General features: G+C 59.6%; 1 protein-coding gene across 1 annotated transcript in view; it reads right to left on the bottom strand.

Annotated features, from left to right (window-relative positions):
* SMG6 (SMG6 nonsense mediated mRNA decay factor) overlaps positions 1-14,064 on the bottom strand; it is a 113,589-nt gene that overhangs the window by 12,682 nt on the left and 86,843 nt on the right. Inside the window, exons 14-15 of the mRNA XM_090025929.1 lie at positions 5,583-5,759; positions 2,704-2,850 (exon numbers count right to left, since the gene is read on the bottom strand). Of these exons, the coding sequence (XP_089882055.1) occupies positions 2,704-2,850; positions 5,583-5,759 (324 nt within the window). The remainder of the gene's footprint in view (positions 1-2,703; positions 2,851-5,582; positions 5,760-14,064) is intronic.

Here is a 14,064-nt window from a genome sequence, read left to right as displayed (position 1 = left end):
ACAGGAGCAACAGGTTCCTAAAATAAAGGACAGTGATTGCACAAAGGGCGCATGGGGCTGAAGACTCTGGGTGCTGCCCAAGATTTTTCCAGGCCAACTGGGTGGTTTACATGCCAGTAGTGCCATGCAGAACCAATCCAGTGGCAGAGCCTGAAACAGGGGCAGTGGCACACAGCAGTGTAGCACAGGACAAGGCCATGTGTGAGCCAAGGGCTTGGGGCTGGCCCCCATTAGCAATGAGGGCGGAGAGCCGTGAATGGGCTGGCAGCTCCAAGCAGGGGACTGAAGTGCAGCCGACTGAAGCGCAGCAGAGAGGACGCTGAGATCAGAAGCACGAGGGGCTCAGCAGGGAGAACGCAACTAAGCCAGTCGAGCGAGTAAAGCCACCCACCCGCAGCCCCTCCCGGGAAACGAGACCCAGAGGCAGCAAGGGCAGAGAGAGCCCGATGGGCAAGAGCAGACAGAGCAGCAGAGGGGGTCAGTGAAAGCAAAGGCAGAGAAGCCCAGCAGATGTGGGGACAGTGGTGTCTCTATGGGGTGAGGACAGACCCTCTGCAGGCCCCTGTGATTGCCCCAGGGCGCCAAGCATCACTCTGGGCACCAAGGAGCTGAAGGGTGAAGGAAGAAAGGATGGCCCAGCAGCGTGGGCAATGCGTTCAGCCCTAGATCTCTTCCCAGCCTGACCCTGGCAGTACCTTGGACCTCTGCTCCTATGCACAAGGGAACCATTGGCCTGCCCTGCCGCGGTGGGAGTGGGAGGGCAGGTGCAGCAAAGACCATGAGCATCTCCAGCACTGCAGTGCCAGTCCCTGTATCTCCCTCGGACCAAGAGGCAAGGAGCTGCTGCTTGTCTGTGGCACTGTGCAGAAGCATGGGCCCCTGCCCAGGTAGGGGAGGCACGCTCAGGACAGGCCAGCGCAGAGATGCGGTGAGACCGCAAGGAAGAGTGCAGCACAGCATCAGGGGAGAGTCCCTATCAGCGAGCGCAGGGGCTTCTCTCTGGGAAGACCCAGGAGCTCTGTGACCCCAGGCCCTGAGAACAGGCCAGGGAGAGGCTGGGGGAAGCTCAGCCCCATCCAGCGGCCCCTCCCCTGACTCAGGCTGTCTGGTCAGTGCCCGCATGGAGCAAGGGCTGGGGCCTGCACACGTGTTCTTCTCCAGTCTGTTCCCAGCCAGCTCTGGGCTGCATGACTTGACTCAGCCCCCAAGGACTGCTCCTCCACCCCTTGCAGTCAGGCTCCAAGTGCACCTCAGCCCTCAGCTGCGCAGCCCCCGGTGCTGCCCACACCCACATTCTGACCTCCATCCGGCTGAAAGCCCCAGCCCCAGCCCCAGCGCAGCTCCGGAAGAGGGGAGGGGTGCACTGGGGAGAGACCTGGGACACCTCCGGCAGCTCCTGACTGCTGTGGAAGGGGCAGCCTCAGTCCTGGGTGCCAGGGAAACTGTGCACAGACAGGGGAGCTGCAGCCTGGGGCTCTGCGATTGCTGCCCTCCCAAAAACATGTGCAGTTCCTGTTTGCCGGGTCTGTGCAGAGCACTGGGAAGTGGGGAATTTGCTTACACCTCTGGCTTAACAACCTGGGGAGGCTGGGAGGCTTCAGGCCGCTTGAATTTACAGCCCATCTCTCTGATCGCTAGCTCGCTCCCTGCCGCCTTCTTCCTTATTGTATTAATGCGACCCAGGTACCTGCCAACACTAATAGCCTGGTGTGCAGGGCAGCCCCTCCCTCCCTCCTGCTCACTTCTACCTTTGCCTCAATATGTATTTTTTAAAATTGAAGGAAAAAAAAGAGGGGGGGTGGGAAATGCAAAGAGGTTGGGGTGGGTTTGGAAGGCGAAGCGCAGTGGTTCTGGGCCCTGCGCCAATAGCTGGAGGGTACACATGTGTGCTCTCCCAGTAGGGCCTTCCGCGGCCCTGTTTTACAACCACCTCGGCACAGACGGCAGAGTTCACGCATATGGCCAGACAGATGTGTCTGGCTTGCGTTCAAGGCTGGAAAATGAAGAATTATGGAAGTGAAGGGCCCTGGGCATTAGAGAGGGCGGAGGTGAGGGGGAGGGGGAGCTGGGGAGAATTCTCCTCTGCTGAGAAATCCTCATCTGTGCTGCAAGGCTGGAGGAAGAGGGGCCGAGAGAAACCAAAGCAGCCAAGAGCCATGTATGTGGGCTTGCTCTTAAAGGGCCAGTGCTCATGCCGCCGGGCCCCCGCTCCCAGCTTCCAGCTGGGGCAGGCTCCGAGGGCCACAGTTGGACAGCTTGTGTTGATCAGGTCCACCCATGTGCCCACAGCAAGGGCAACAGGGGGCTGGTGCTGCAGCTGACGGCAGCAGCACTGCTCATGGGAGCTCTGCAGTGTGCTGTCAAGTCCCCGCAGAGAACAGGAAGGTTCCCCATGGCGAGGGAGGGCCCCACGTCTGAAGGGATCCCTATCACTCCTGACCCACACAACTCGGGTGCGGGTGTGCACCTCTCCATGGAGGACAGCAGTGTGGAGACAGCTTCAAACAGCTCTGGACTGCTCCAAGTTTCCACCAGTTCTGCCCCAACCATGGCCTGGCCCCACTGAAACCCAAGGGAGCTCTGCTGATGCCTGGTGACCAGGAAGGCAGGCCCAGGCTAGAGAGCCATGTGCTTGGTGCCCCAGGTGTACGGGGCAACTGGCTCACCCTGCCCAGACACCCTGACATGCTGCTCCTGTCCTACCTGGATCTTGTCCTGCCGACGCTGCTGCTCAGCTACTTTCCGTGCTAGCACTTGCTTCTTAGCTCGGAGCTCCTTGATGTCAAGCTCTCCCCCGCTTCCTTCAGCCTCGGAGTCATCCTCAAACGCCTCAACCCTCACGTCGTCCTCCTTGACACACAGACCCCAGACGGACAGAAACAGAACGGAGCAGGTGAGAGCTGGAGGGCAGCAGGTGACCGAACACCCTCTCCTGAACGGCCCACCCCCAGCAGAGAAGACTGTGCTGGGTGCATTTGCCCACTGCTAGTCACTCATGATGGGGCACATGTGGGTCTAGTCACTACAGAAAAGGCAAGGGAAACCCTAAACTCTGCTGTCAGCCAGGCAAGTGGGGCCCTGCAGCCAGGGAATCCAGATCTGATGCTGGTGAGCACTACTCAGGGGCTCTGGACATACGGAAGCGGCTCCTGGCCTGGCTGGACCTGCCTGGGCTCCTGTCAGTCTGTAGGACAGAGGGCGACATTTCGTCTCCCTCCCTCGGAGCTGCCTGGTCTGTCAACTCAGGGTAGAAGCTCCTTGAAGCTAGATGCTGCTGTAGCACTGCTAAGAAGCCCTGATGCAGGCTGGCACTGTCTCCTGCCCTTACTGACGGAACCAGACCCAGGGATGTTAAGGACAGAGGGACTGTGAGGCTCTGGTCTGCCTTTCTGCCTGGCACACGCCAGAGAATGTCACCTAGAGACTCCTGCCTCAGCTCGTCCCTCCCAGCCCAGCTGGACTGGGTCCATCACGAAAGGACGCTCCATCTGGATTTAAGATGCCGAGTGAGGCAGGACTTGCCAGACCCTGGGCGGGAGGTTTCACAGGTCTTGTACACGCCCTGTCAAAAATGTGCACACAGGGCTCTGGCCTCACCTCGCCGTGCCCTGGCTTGTGCCCCAGGTCATGCTTGCCCTCTGAGCTGCCCCCTCTGCTCCTGGTGGTACAACCCTGTGTTTGGCTGGGAACATGCACAGCTCTCACTGGGTAATCCACAGCAAGCTCGCCCATGGGCCTGTGACTGCTCCGAGCTGTGTGCTCTCTGCCAGTGGCTCTGCCTGCCCTCCCAGACCACGGCCAAAGTGTAGGAACAATGACAGGTGCCTGTGGGTCCACGCCAGACACTGCCCACAACGGGCCCTGTTGGGGTTCCCAGCCAGGGTACACATGGCCTGCACAGGGCTGAGCTGAGTGAATCACAAGGAAACACTCTCAGTTAGTAGATCAGCTCCTTCCCACTCATAGCCAGCCTCAACTCCAGGCTCAGGGGTTGTCAGCACTGGGTCTGGCACCACAGATAGATGCTCCACAAAATCAGGATGGACAGTGAGGAGCCCAGGAGGCCCCCAGCCTGGATTAGCTCTCACAGAGCTGGGGACTGTGCACACAGGCTGCTCTCTCACTCATCCTGCGGTGGGGGAAGACAGCCCTCGGCCTCACCTCCACCCTCCAGGATGGGCAAGTTTGTGGATGACACCATGCTGGGTGAAGTGGTAGATATGCAAGCAAGGAGCGGTGTGGAGGGCAGGCACATCCATGGGAGCCCAAGTGGGTGCAGTGCAGATGCAAGTCTGTAGTGCAGTTGGGCTGGATTACGCCTGCCTAGGGTCAAGGGATGGTCACGCCAGCCTGAGAAGCTAAGCTCTGCAGGGACTCTAATGAGGAAGCCTGGGTTTTGTAATGAGCTCACGGAGGTTCCCATAGCTGAGCAAGCCTGGAAACCTCAAGCCTTAGCCTGCCACTGCTGAACGGCTGAGGGAACCAGCAGTAGCGGTGGCTCCACTATGCGGGCCAAGAGATCCAGGGTCTGAGCACTAGGGGAAGGCAGTGAGGGTGTTCTCAGGTCTGAGACCCTGAATTGGGCCCCAAGACCCCAGCCTCTCTGTCCTCAAATGCCCCACGTACAGGGCAAGGGAATCCAGGCTTGTCTGCCACCATGGCCAGCCACAGCGCTCTGGGGATCTCTGTGGCATCCCTGCCCCCATCCCTGGCGTTCCAGCACTTCACCTGCTGCAGACGCTGCAGGGATGAAGGGGCCTGGATCATGCCGTGGCTGGTGCCCAGACCCCAGCTCCCCTGGGGCAAGCTGGCCAAAGGCCAAGGCACATAGGCCACCCAGCACCTCATAGGTGGGAAGCCATGTCCTCGGCAGGGCTCTGCCCTCTTCCACCCTCCCTCCACATCCTTCCAGTCGGATGTGTAGTGAGCCTGGGCAGTGCTTGGGCCACCCAGCTCCCAGCTCCGAACGCCTCTGCCCTCCTCTACTGTTTCCCTGGCCTTTCAAAAGGCAAGATTAAACACCAGGAAAGAGTCAACCTGCAGAGCGGCTGGCAGAGCCGTTAAACACACACACTGAGCCTGGAGTGAAACAAGGGCTACAGGAACAAGCAAGGGCAGAAAAACAAGAGGAGAATTCCTTAATCACATCAGGATGTGAGAGGCAGGGGAGGGCCAGGGCGCCAATGTCAGCTCTTCCTGTACGTGTGCTGGAGGCTGGAGTTCAGGCCTGTGCCGCGCTGAGCTCCATGGCTATAAACTGAACCCTGACACCCCCTCGCCGCCCCCTCTCCCTAGACTCCAGAGCTGTGCGTTATTAAAGGCCCCCCCCTCCCCGACAACCATTAAAAGCAGCATCTGGAACTCATAACAATGCACAAGATAGAGGCACCCAGGTCAGACTGGCAGGAAGGGGCATGAGCAAAGTATACTTGGGAGACAAGGGCTGTACACTATTATCCCCCAACGCCCAAGGCACACACAGCTACACCAGCTATAAATAGCGGGAGCTGCAGGGCAGGCCGGGGCTGGGCCCCACAGGGGTGATTCTTCCTCCTCCGCGGCACACTCTTCCCGCACGGTACCTGATCTTCCAGTTGTTTTCCCTCTTGGCTTCCCATTTCCTTTCCCATGGCGTCTGGGACGGGTGCCACTGACACATATTTTCCACCCTTGAATGCCAGCAAAGGCTCTTCTTGTCCACAAAGGGCTTCCAGGAAATACTTCAGAACTGTGACCCTCTTGCAGTCGGCTGCAATAACCTACAGGGTGCGGACAGGGGGTCGGGGGGAGAGAAAGGAAAACAGTCAGTGCAAAGGGAAGGCAGCGGGCACTGGCCAAAGCGAGATGCCCTGAGTCACAGGGCCCAATGAGCCTCGGGACACTGGGGAGGGTGTCCTCAGGCCCTTTTGGCTTAGGACTGAAGCAAACTGTTGGGGTCTGGAGTCCCACTTCTAGCCACAGCCAAAGAGGAGGGTGAAAAGGGTGAGTCTGAGGTCCCCCAGCCATCCCAGTGCCCTCCACACCTCAGGGAGACTGGCCCATGCACTGCACCCCTCTCACCCCTGACCTCACCCGAGGACAGGAGGCGGCCGTGGGCCTTGGAGCCTCCATCCCGCTTCGCGGTGCTGCGGAGAGGGCGCCCCCCCGCTGCCCCCACCCCTCCCAGGCCTGCAGAGGCGGAACTCCCAGCCCGAGCGCTGGAAATCCTGCTCGAGTGCGAGATGAATGATGAGGACTGTCCTGGCTGTTTCATTTCAGCTAAATCAACAGAGCCCCCTTGACAGCCTCCACGATGGGAGCGGGAGGGCTCGGAGAGCAGGGGTCAGGCAGGCGGATGCCGGGGGAAGGATACAGGTGCGCAGAGCCAGCAGGTGGGGGCACTGTACAAAAGCCGTGCGCCTTGCGGGCCTCAGGCCTGTCCCGTCCCCTGGGCTCAACGCGCACAGCAGCGGGGGAGCCTGTCAGGGAAGCTGGGACAGATCTCGCCAGAGTGAAATTCAATAGCGCTGGTAATTATCAGATGCAGGAGACTCTCCGATGGAGTTTCCAGAGCTGTGGAGCCTGAAACTCATCCCCATGTGCCTGCAACACCCCCAACCAGGCCCTCGGCCTGCCTCCCTCCAGCCAGCCCCATTAGCAGCGGACACCAGTCTCGGAAAGCGTAACCTTTCCCTGAGGACAGGCCGTGGCACCACGGTGTGGCAGCTGCTTCCCGGTGCCCCTAGCCCTGACCTCTGTGGGCCTGTTACACGGGCACCAGAGCTGCGCTGGTTCACTCTGCTTGGTGCACGCAGGAAGCAGTGCCTGGGCTCTGCCATCCAGGCTGAAGGCCCCCAACCTGCTGCCCGCTGACTCCCAAACCAGGGCCCACCCCAGCCTGGCCCCAGTGGGAGCAGGGAACTGGGGGGCAGGGATGGCCACGTGCGGGTTGCCTGAGGGAGGTCCAGCATACAGCAAAGCAAAGAGGGCTGGGAGAGAGAGAGAGAGAGAGACCCAGGCCATGAGGAGAGCGCGGGGCAGAGCGGGAAAGGGAGGCACAGCCCCGCGGCCGCCGGATGCGCTGGGCAGGTCCGGTGCAGCAGGGCGCAGGCAGGCTGGGCCTGGCAGGGCTCAGCGGCACGCAAGGCCGAGCCGCAGTGACTCACGGGCTGGCAGGCAGCACGCGGCACGTCCCCTGCCGCACCAGGCTGCCGTGCAGAGGAAACTTCTGCTCTTCCACAATGCTGCCAGCTTCCTCTCTGCGGGCTAATTTTAACCACCCCCTTGTTACAGTGCGTGTCAACCACCTGACCTTGCTGCAACCCCTGACCCGCTGCCCCAGCTACTGCGGGGAGCCGGGAACCTTATGTAACAGAAGCAGGTCTTTCCTCCCTGCCTGCAGCCACCCCAGGATCAAAGGGTCCAACACCTGGGCTTGGGCCCCGCATGGAGGCTGCTCCTGCTGGGATCACTGCGGGCACCTGCGTCACCTGCCCAGCTCCAGACCCCGAGGCTGCATCCAGCTGCACCCTGCAGACAGCTCAGTGCTGCCTGGAGTACCGGGGCCTCTGAGCACGTGCCAAGACGCTTGTCCCCAGCCAGCCCAGGCCCCTGAGGCTGAGAAAGGGCTGGGGAGCAAACCAGAGGGCCAAGGGTTTAGCAGCAACTGCCCAGCCTGCAAGGGGCTCGTCAGAGAGCACTGGTGCACACAGAGAGGCCCTGGGGCTGGGCTGTGAGGGGAACGGGAATGTCTCCCCTGCTCCCCTCTGGGAAGAAAAGCTGAGCAGAGAACAAACGACTTCCTGCCAAGCTGCCACAGGCTGCGGGTGGGTCGTCAGCTCATCTGCTGGGGAGAAGAGAGCCCAGCTGAAGGCCTGTGACATAATCCCCGCAGCAGCTTGTCTCATGAACACATTTTTCCAGGCGGCATCAATGAAAAACAGACAAAGTGAATGATCTCGCTATCGCAATCATGTGGACAGCCCGCACAACCAGCCCCGCTCGCCAGGAGCCTGGGGCACCTGGAAAGCTGGGCTGTGCTGCAGCTCAGCGGCCCAGGATCTCTGACAGGTTCCCCAAGCGTCTGGCATCGAAATGTTCCCTGTTTCAAGGTGAAACCATTAGTACTTGGATGCCAAGAGAGCTCCAGGTTGCAAGGCTACAGCCCCCAGGGGCAGCTGGAAGCCCCGGGTGGCTCTTCATGTAGGATGTGCTGGAGGAGTAAGGCAGTGGAGGAGCAGAGTGGCTGGGGCCTGGGAGCGACACATGACACTACAGAAGGGACCAAAAGGTCAAGTGTGAAGCCAAGCAGCATCACTGTGCTGTGCGGCGTGGCGCGGCGGCAGATGTGCAGCCCCGGGAGGGGACACAGCAGCGCTAGGCGCCCTGCCTCAACAGCCCGCGGTGAGGCAGCAGGAACTGAAAGCCCTGGCTTCCAGCACTCGCTCGCTACGAAAATAGGCCTGACACGCACACAGCCGCTCGAGAAGGAAAACTGAAACCACACTTTGGTGAAGTGGTCTGGTGCCCCCATACGTGACCTGGGCTCAGTTCCCCAGAGACGCAGGTGACGCAGGGATCACAGCACCCCGTGCTACCACCGCAGCTCTGGGGCACGCAAGGAAAAGACTGCCATGGATCGCAGGCGGCCCAGGGTACTGGGGCCAGCAGTTACATGAGTCATTTTGTGATTTTGGTGGGGGGGGGAGGCGGGGTGGAGCCAGGCCGAGGAACGGGAAGACTCTGTAATCTCACACTAAATCAGAGGCGCTGAACATCCACAAAGACACGAGCTACTCAAACGCTGGCTCTCTCCAGGACACAGCAAGTCAGCTCCACACCCTTCGCACGGTGGCTAATTCATGGTTCGGACAACCACGTTGCAGTCGCCTGCTAAGATGCAGCAGGACATGCAGTAACACGACCCCATGGCCACACTCTTCCATTTCAAATGCCTTTCACCTTCTAGCAACCCCGCCGAGAGGCAGCACTGGGCAGGCAGAGCACAGCACAGCTCAGGGAACAGAGCTCCCTGGGCCCTCTGTACCCTTTGCTTCAGTTTCCCCCATGGAGGGGCACGGGAATGAGGTGCAATGGAAACACAACATGCATGGTACATCAGCTCTGCACGGGGAACCCCTCCTGAGCACAGCCAGCCCAGGTGCTATGCCTGGGGGACATGAGCAGCTGGAGCTCCTGGGGTGGTGTCACCAGAACCAGACTGCTCTGGTGAGCCCGATGCTCGTGGCCAAGGGGCAGCCCTGACATGCAGCTCGGCCTCAGTGGGGCTGACCCACCCTGTGGGCGTCTCTGCACATGCTGCTGAGTGTGGGACGTTGCTTTGGCGCTGCTAATTGCTGCCACGCCCACGATGGCTTCAATCAGCTTTTACAACTTGTGAATTTTACAGTGTCCGAAGAGCAAATAACTGGGAGGCAGGAACGCAACGTCTGCGTCAGCTCTTCCACATGCTCCATACAGCCTGCCCGAGGCCGGACAGTTGGCCCTGCCAAGCCCAGCTAGCTATGGAGGACCCAGCAGCTCCAGAGCAGGGGCCAGGAGAGCTCAGGCTAGTGAGGGTGCTCCCCGGCTATTAGTTTCCAGGTACATGGAAACCACCAGGAAGTCGCTGGCCTGAGCTTTTATGTAGAAGGATCCTGGCAGCCTCTGTCAAAGGAACCTCAGACCCCCCTCAACCCAGGAGGAAGCAGGATGCCCTTGGAAAAGGACTTGCTGCGGGAAGGGCTGCTCCCCTCAATGCAACATTTCCGCAGGCGAGGGAGACGCCAGCATCCCAATAGAGAAGGGGAAATGGGCACAAGGAGCCTGAGTTGTACCATGGAAGGACAGCCCAGCCTAGACAAGGAGATGGCAATGAAAAGCTGGAGCGTGGTCAATCACTGGCCCAGACGCATAGTGCTAACTGTCTTCACGATCTTTTAATCATGGCTTGTGCAGCTGGAGTGGATGGAGCTCCCCCAGGTCAGAGCATGTTAGCCTGTATCTGCTTTAAGCCACAACAAATCACTGGGGCAAAGCAAACATCAACCCATCAATGGTGCTTCATAGCCTGGGAAAAACTCTCCCTTGCGCTGTACAGCAACCAATGGTGGCAGCAGGACTCTGCTTGGACTGCCACACAATCGCAGACAAGCCAGGCTGGCAGGGCCCTCAGGAGGTCCCATCCAGTCCAACCCCCATGCTCAAGGCAGGATCAGTCCCTTCTGGGATGGTTTGGACAAGTGCTGGTGTCATCTATCAGAACTGCACAAACGGCCCTCCTCGCACAACTGCCAAGCCCCCTAACCCACCACAGGTCATGGGGGATGAGGGCACTTGCAACGTCCAGAAGCAGCTGTGGTAGGTCCATGTGGCACCTGGCCTGGGCTAGTCCACCTAGGTGTGGTTAGACTGCTTCCAGCACTCCTGCTAGCCTGGGTGTCCGAGCTGCCCTGCCCCACGCAGCGCAGATGTGCCTGTGCTTGCATGCATACCGCACTGAGTGTGTTGACATAAGCGTGGGAAGTTTCTGGATGCTGCCCTAACACTGGTGCAACCACACTGGTGACAGCACTAGCATCTCACATGTGAGAAGCAGCCGCTAGTGTCAGGGGAGGCCCAGGCAGTGGCCCTGGCCCAGCTTCCCCCCAAACTGCAGCACTGGGTCAACCAGCTTCCTTGCGTTGTTCCCCATCAGAGCGCACATGCCCCAGGCGAGCCTGTCAGCAGAACAGTTTTAAGCCTGGCGGACACTTCCATTTTTCCAGCCCCAGACATGCAGCTCAACCAAGGCTGCTTTGCAGGCTGGGAAGTAGCAGAGAACCTGAGCCAAGTGCCTGCCACGCGAGAACGTGTCAGCCCAAAGCTGGCCCTGCCTATCCCTGCACACTGTGCCCCTCGGAGCCAGCTCATTGGAGAGAGGGGGACGGTGTGGCTGCAGGGGGTTCACAGAAGTGACAAGGCTGCAATGAGCTGGCAAGGCAGGCCTGGGTCTACAAAGCTAGCGAGCAAGCAGAGCAGGAGCAGGAGCAGAAGCCATCTGGCACACTCTGAGGACACAGCTCCTCGAGGGCTGCAGCTGGGAACAACGGACAGGTCCAGTCCCACCTGGCTTCCCAGTCCTGCGCTGGCACCAGAGCTTGCACAGGGTCAGCCCCTGGGCACGGGTCGTTCCAGAGACCACCTCAAGGAACTTCTGCCCCTTTTCTGCTGGCAAGCACGGGCCCTGCAGGGCAGGTGCTGGCATAGTCTCTCGCTCCATCTGTGAGATCCCTGTACCAGCCCTGCTGGGGCGCTCTTGCCCTTCAGAGCGTCTGGCCTGGTGGTTCCGACAACTACGAGGAGGAGGATGCAGACTGGTCTAGGTGAGAAAATCCGCTCATGAAAAGTCTGCACCAAACAGGTCCTGATGTGATCGAGGTAGCGTGGCCCAGTCCCACACAGCCCTGGCAGAGCCCCAACCCCTGTTGCTCAGCTTCACAGATCTGCAGCAGACCGAGCCACAGCTCATTTCCCTTCCCACCCTCCTTTGGTTGTTCTCTGGTCTCTGGGGCGTGGGGGTCAAACAGCCACCCCAGGACAGATCTCAGGGGCCCTGGCAGCCCGCTCTAGCTAGGGCAGTGCCTGCTGTGGGCAGCACCTGACCTAGTCAGCAGATGCCAGAAGACTGCAGGGAGGGCAACAGCCCAGCAGGTTGCCCTCGTAGGATGATGCAGTCGGGAGAACTTGGAGGCGCGTATGGAATTGTTAGCACAGAGCTCCCTGTCTGGCCGCAGAGGCATGGCCCAGCTATGCTGCTCCAGAGAGGAAAGTTTTTGCTGGTTTCCAACCCAGCTTTTGGCTTACCCTGGCACTTGGAAAGACTAGCCCTGATGTTTTAATCACCTGTTAAGTGCTCTGAAGAATCTTTGTGTCAGCTCTGCAGTCCAGCTCGTCTCCAGCCAGCGAAGGAGCACAGCGGGGAGCTGCTGGCAGCTGTCGGCGGCATGCTCGGTTCCATGGCTCACGACTCGTTGCTAGGTGCCTCTGCCAGCTCAGACACGCTATCCTGTCCCACTCCTACTGGCTAAGGCAAAAGGGCCAGAGGAAGGTGCAGGCCATCCAGGACAGCACACCAAGCCCTGTACCTAGCCACGAGCATCTTTAGCCAGATGCCTGGTGCTGCCCCGATGAAGCTCGTGCAGGGTGTTTCCAAGGGATGGTGCTGTGCCTGGGGGCCCTGCTAAGGGCTGGGCTAGCTCAGAGACTCCACTGCCTCCCCCACACCCTTCTTGCAGCTCCTGCTGGAGGGGCACTTGGTCGTCCCAGGGCAGAGTGAGCTCGGCACCCTCCTGCTCCCAAAGTTCACTTTGGTGGTGGGCAAAGTGATTCCCGTGCTTGACAAATGCTGTAGCGACTCTAAGCAAGTCTTCATCCAAGGTGACCAGGCTCTTTGTGCTGGCAGCTTTGGGGTCTGCGAGCATCCATGCATTGCCCATGGCCCCGTGGTTCCCTGGAGGCAGAGACGAGATCGTTCCAAAGGTGCAGAGCTGTACCTAGAGCACTCTGAGGGAGCCAGCCCTGCTCTCCCTCACACCCAGCTGCCCATGCTTTTTAAAACACCTGCCTGTGCCCACAGCGCCCTGATCCCAGACTGGGCCACAGTGGAAGGAAAGAGGCAGAGCTCCAGGACCTCCATGCACATGGGTCTGAATCCAGGATGGCCCTGGGGACTGGAAAGCCAGCATCAGGGTGCCTGGAACGGTGCAGCCAGTGGACTCTCCTCTGCGTTCCAGGAGCCTTCCTTCCCTGGGGCCAGGGAATTTGTTTCCTCTGCCATTTCGGAGGATGCCTGCCCTGCACAGATTGCTGCATGGACTTCAGGCAGATAAGAAAGTGGTTAGTAGGCGCTTTGGTGGAGGAAGGGAGTGCTGCTTAGTAAGGGAAAGGGGACTCCTCTGCCACGGAAGGATACAGGCTGCCCTTCCTTCGGGGCTGCTGCGCTAATTCACCCAGTGACAGAAGGAGGTTCGCTTGGGAGCAAAAACCATGCACAATGCTGGGAGGGTTCAGAGGTCCCGGCAAGTCCAGCAGACAGCTCACCTTGGCTGCCACCTGTGACCTATGCCACATGGCTCAAGAGGCTGTTTCTCACCGTCACCTGGTTGCAAGGGTCTAGGCAATGAGTGAGGCTGGCACAAAGGGGTGATAAGGAGCACACCTGCTCCATAGATCAAGGCTCAGGCCATCAGACTCTCAGTGCTTCCCGCACAGCAGCAGCAACCCTGGGACCCACAGGCTGGGCCGGCGACCAGGAAAGGTGCTCTCTCTGTAGGCACCTGCCTCTCCCAGATGCCCAGTGGGGGTAGCAGGTGCTCATGCCAACAGCTAGCTCAAAATCTGCACCTACTCTTCCTGTGCCAAGCCTTTCTTCTTCAGCTTGCTCCATGCCATCCAGAGAACGGGACTCCTGCTCTGCCTTGCGAGAGAGGCCTTTGCTAGGCCAGGCAATACAGGAGGACCACTGCACCTGTAAGCTCCTGTTTCTGCATCACCTGTTCCACAAGGAGCCTGCGGGCATCTCCTGTCACTGAGAGGGTTCCTGGGTGTCGTCACGGCTGTGCTACAGCCCAGCAGTTCAGCGTTCTGTAAGTCAGACTAATATGCTCAGTGTGTACAAGGAGAGTTGTGGCTCACGTGTAAGTGGATTAACCTGAACCACCAAGGCCCTCTTTGCACGCAGTAGTTGCCAACACAGGCTGCCGAGGCAGAAGAGCCACCACGCTCTAAATCCCCACCCTGGTACGTCACAATGACCTTCCTTGTAAACAAGCCCTGATTCGACCAGCACAGAGTAACTTGTGTTCCTGGTCTCCCTGGGCTTTGAGGCCTGGGACACGGGGTCCAAAAGCTACTAGGAGGTGAGATTTTGTGGGGGGGGAAACAAAACCAGAATAGCCTCATCAATACAACTAGAGAGCAAGGGAGCTGCCTGGAGGAGCTGATGTGGGGCACTGGGAAAAAACAGTCTATGAGAAGAGCAGACTTCCAGCTGTAGGGAAAGGCTTTTCCTTTTGGACCTTCCTGGAGGCAATGCTGAGTAGTTCC

The sequence above is a fragment of the Crocodylus siamensis genome, chromosome 13, assembly GCF_052110815.1.
Source record: "Crocodylus siamensis isolate JL-2025a chromosome 13, ASM5211081v1, whole genome shotgun sequence".
Taxonomy (NCBI): Eukaryota; Metazoa; Chordata; order Crocodylia; family Crocodylidae; genus Crocodylus; species Crocodylus siamensis.
The sequence above is the reverse complement of the archived record's forward strand: the minus strand, read 5'-3'. Positions and strand labels throughout refer to the sequence as shown.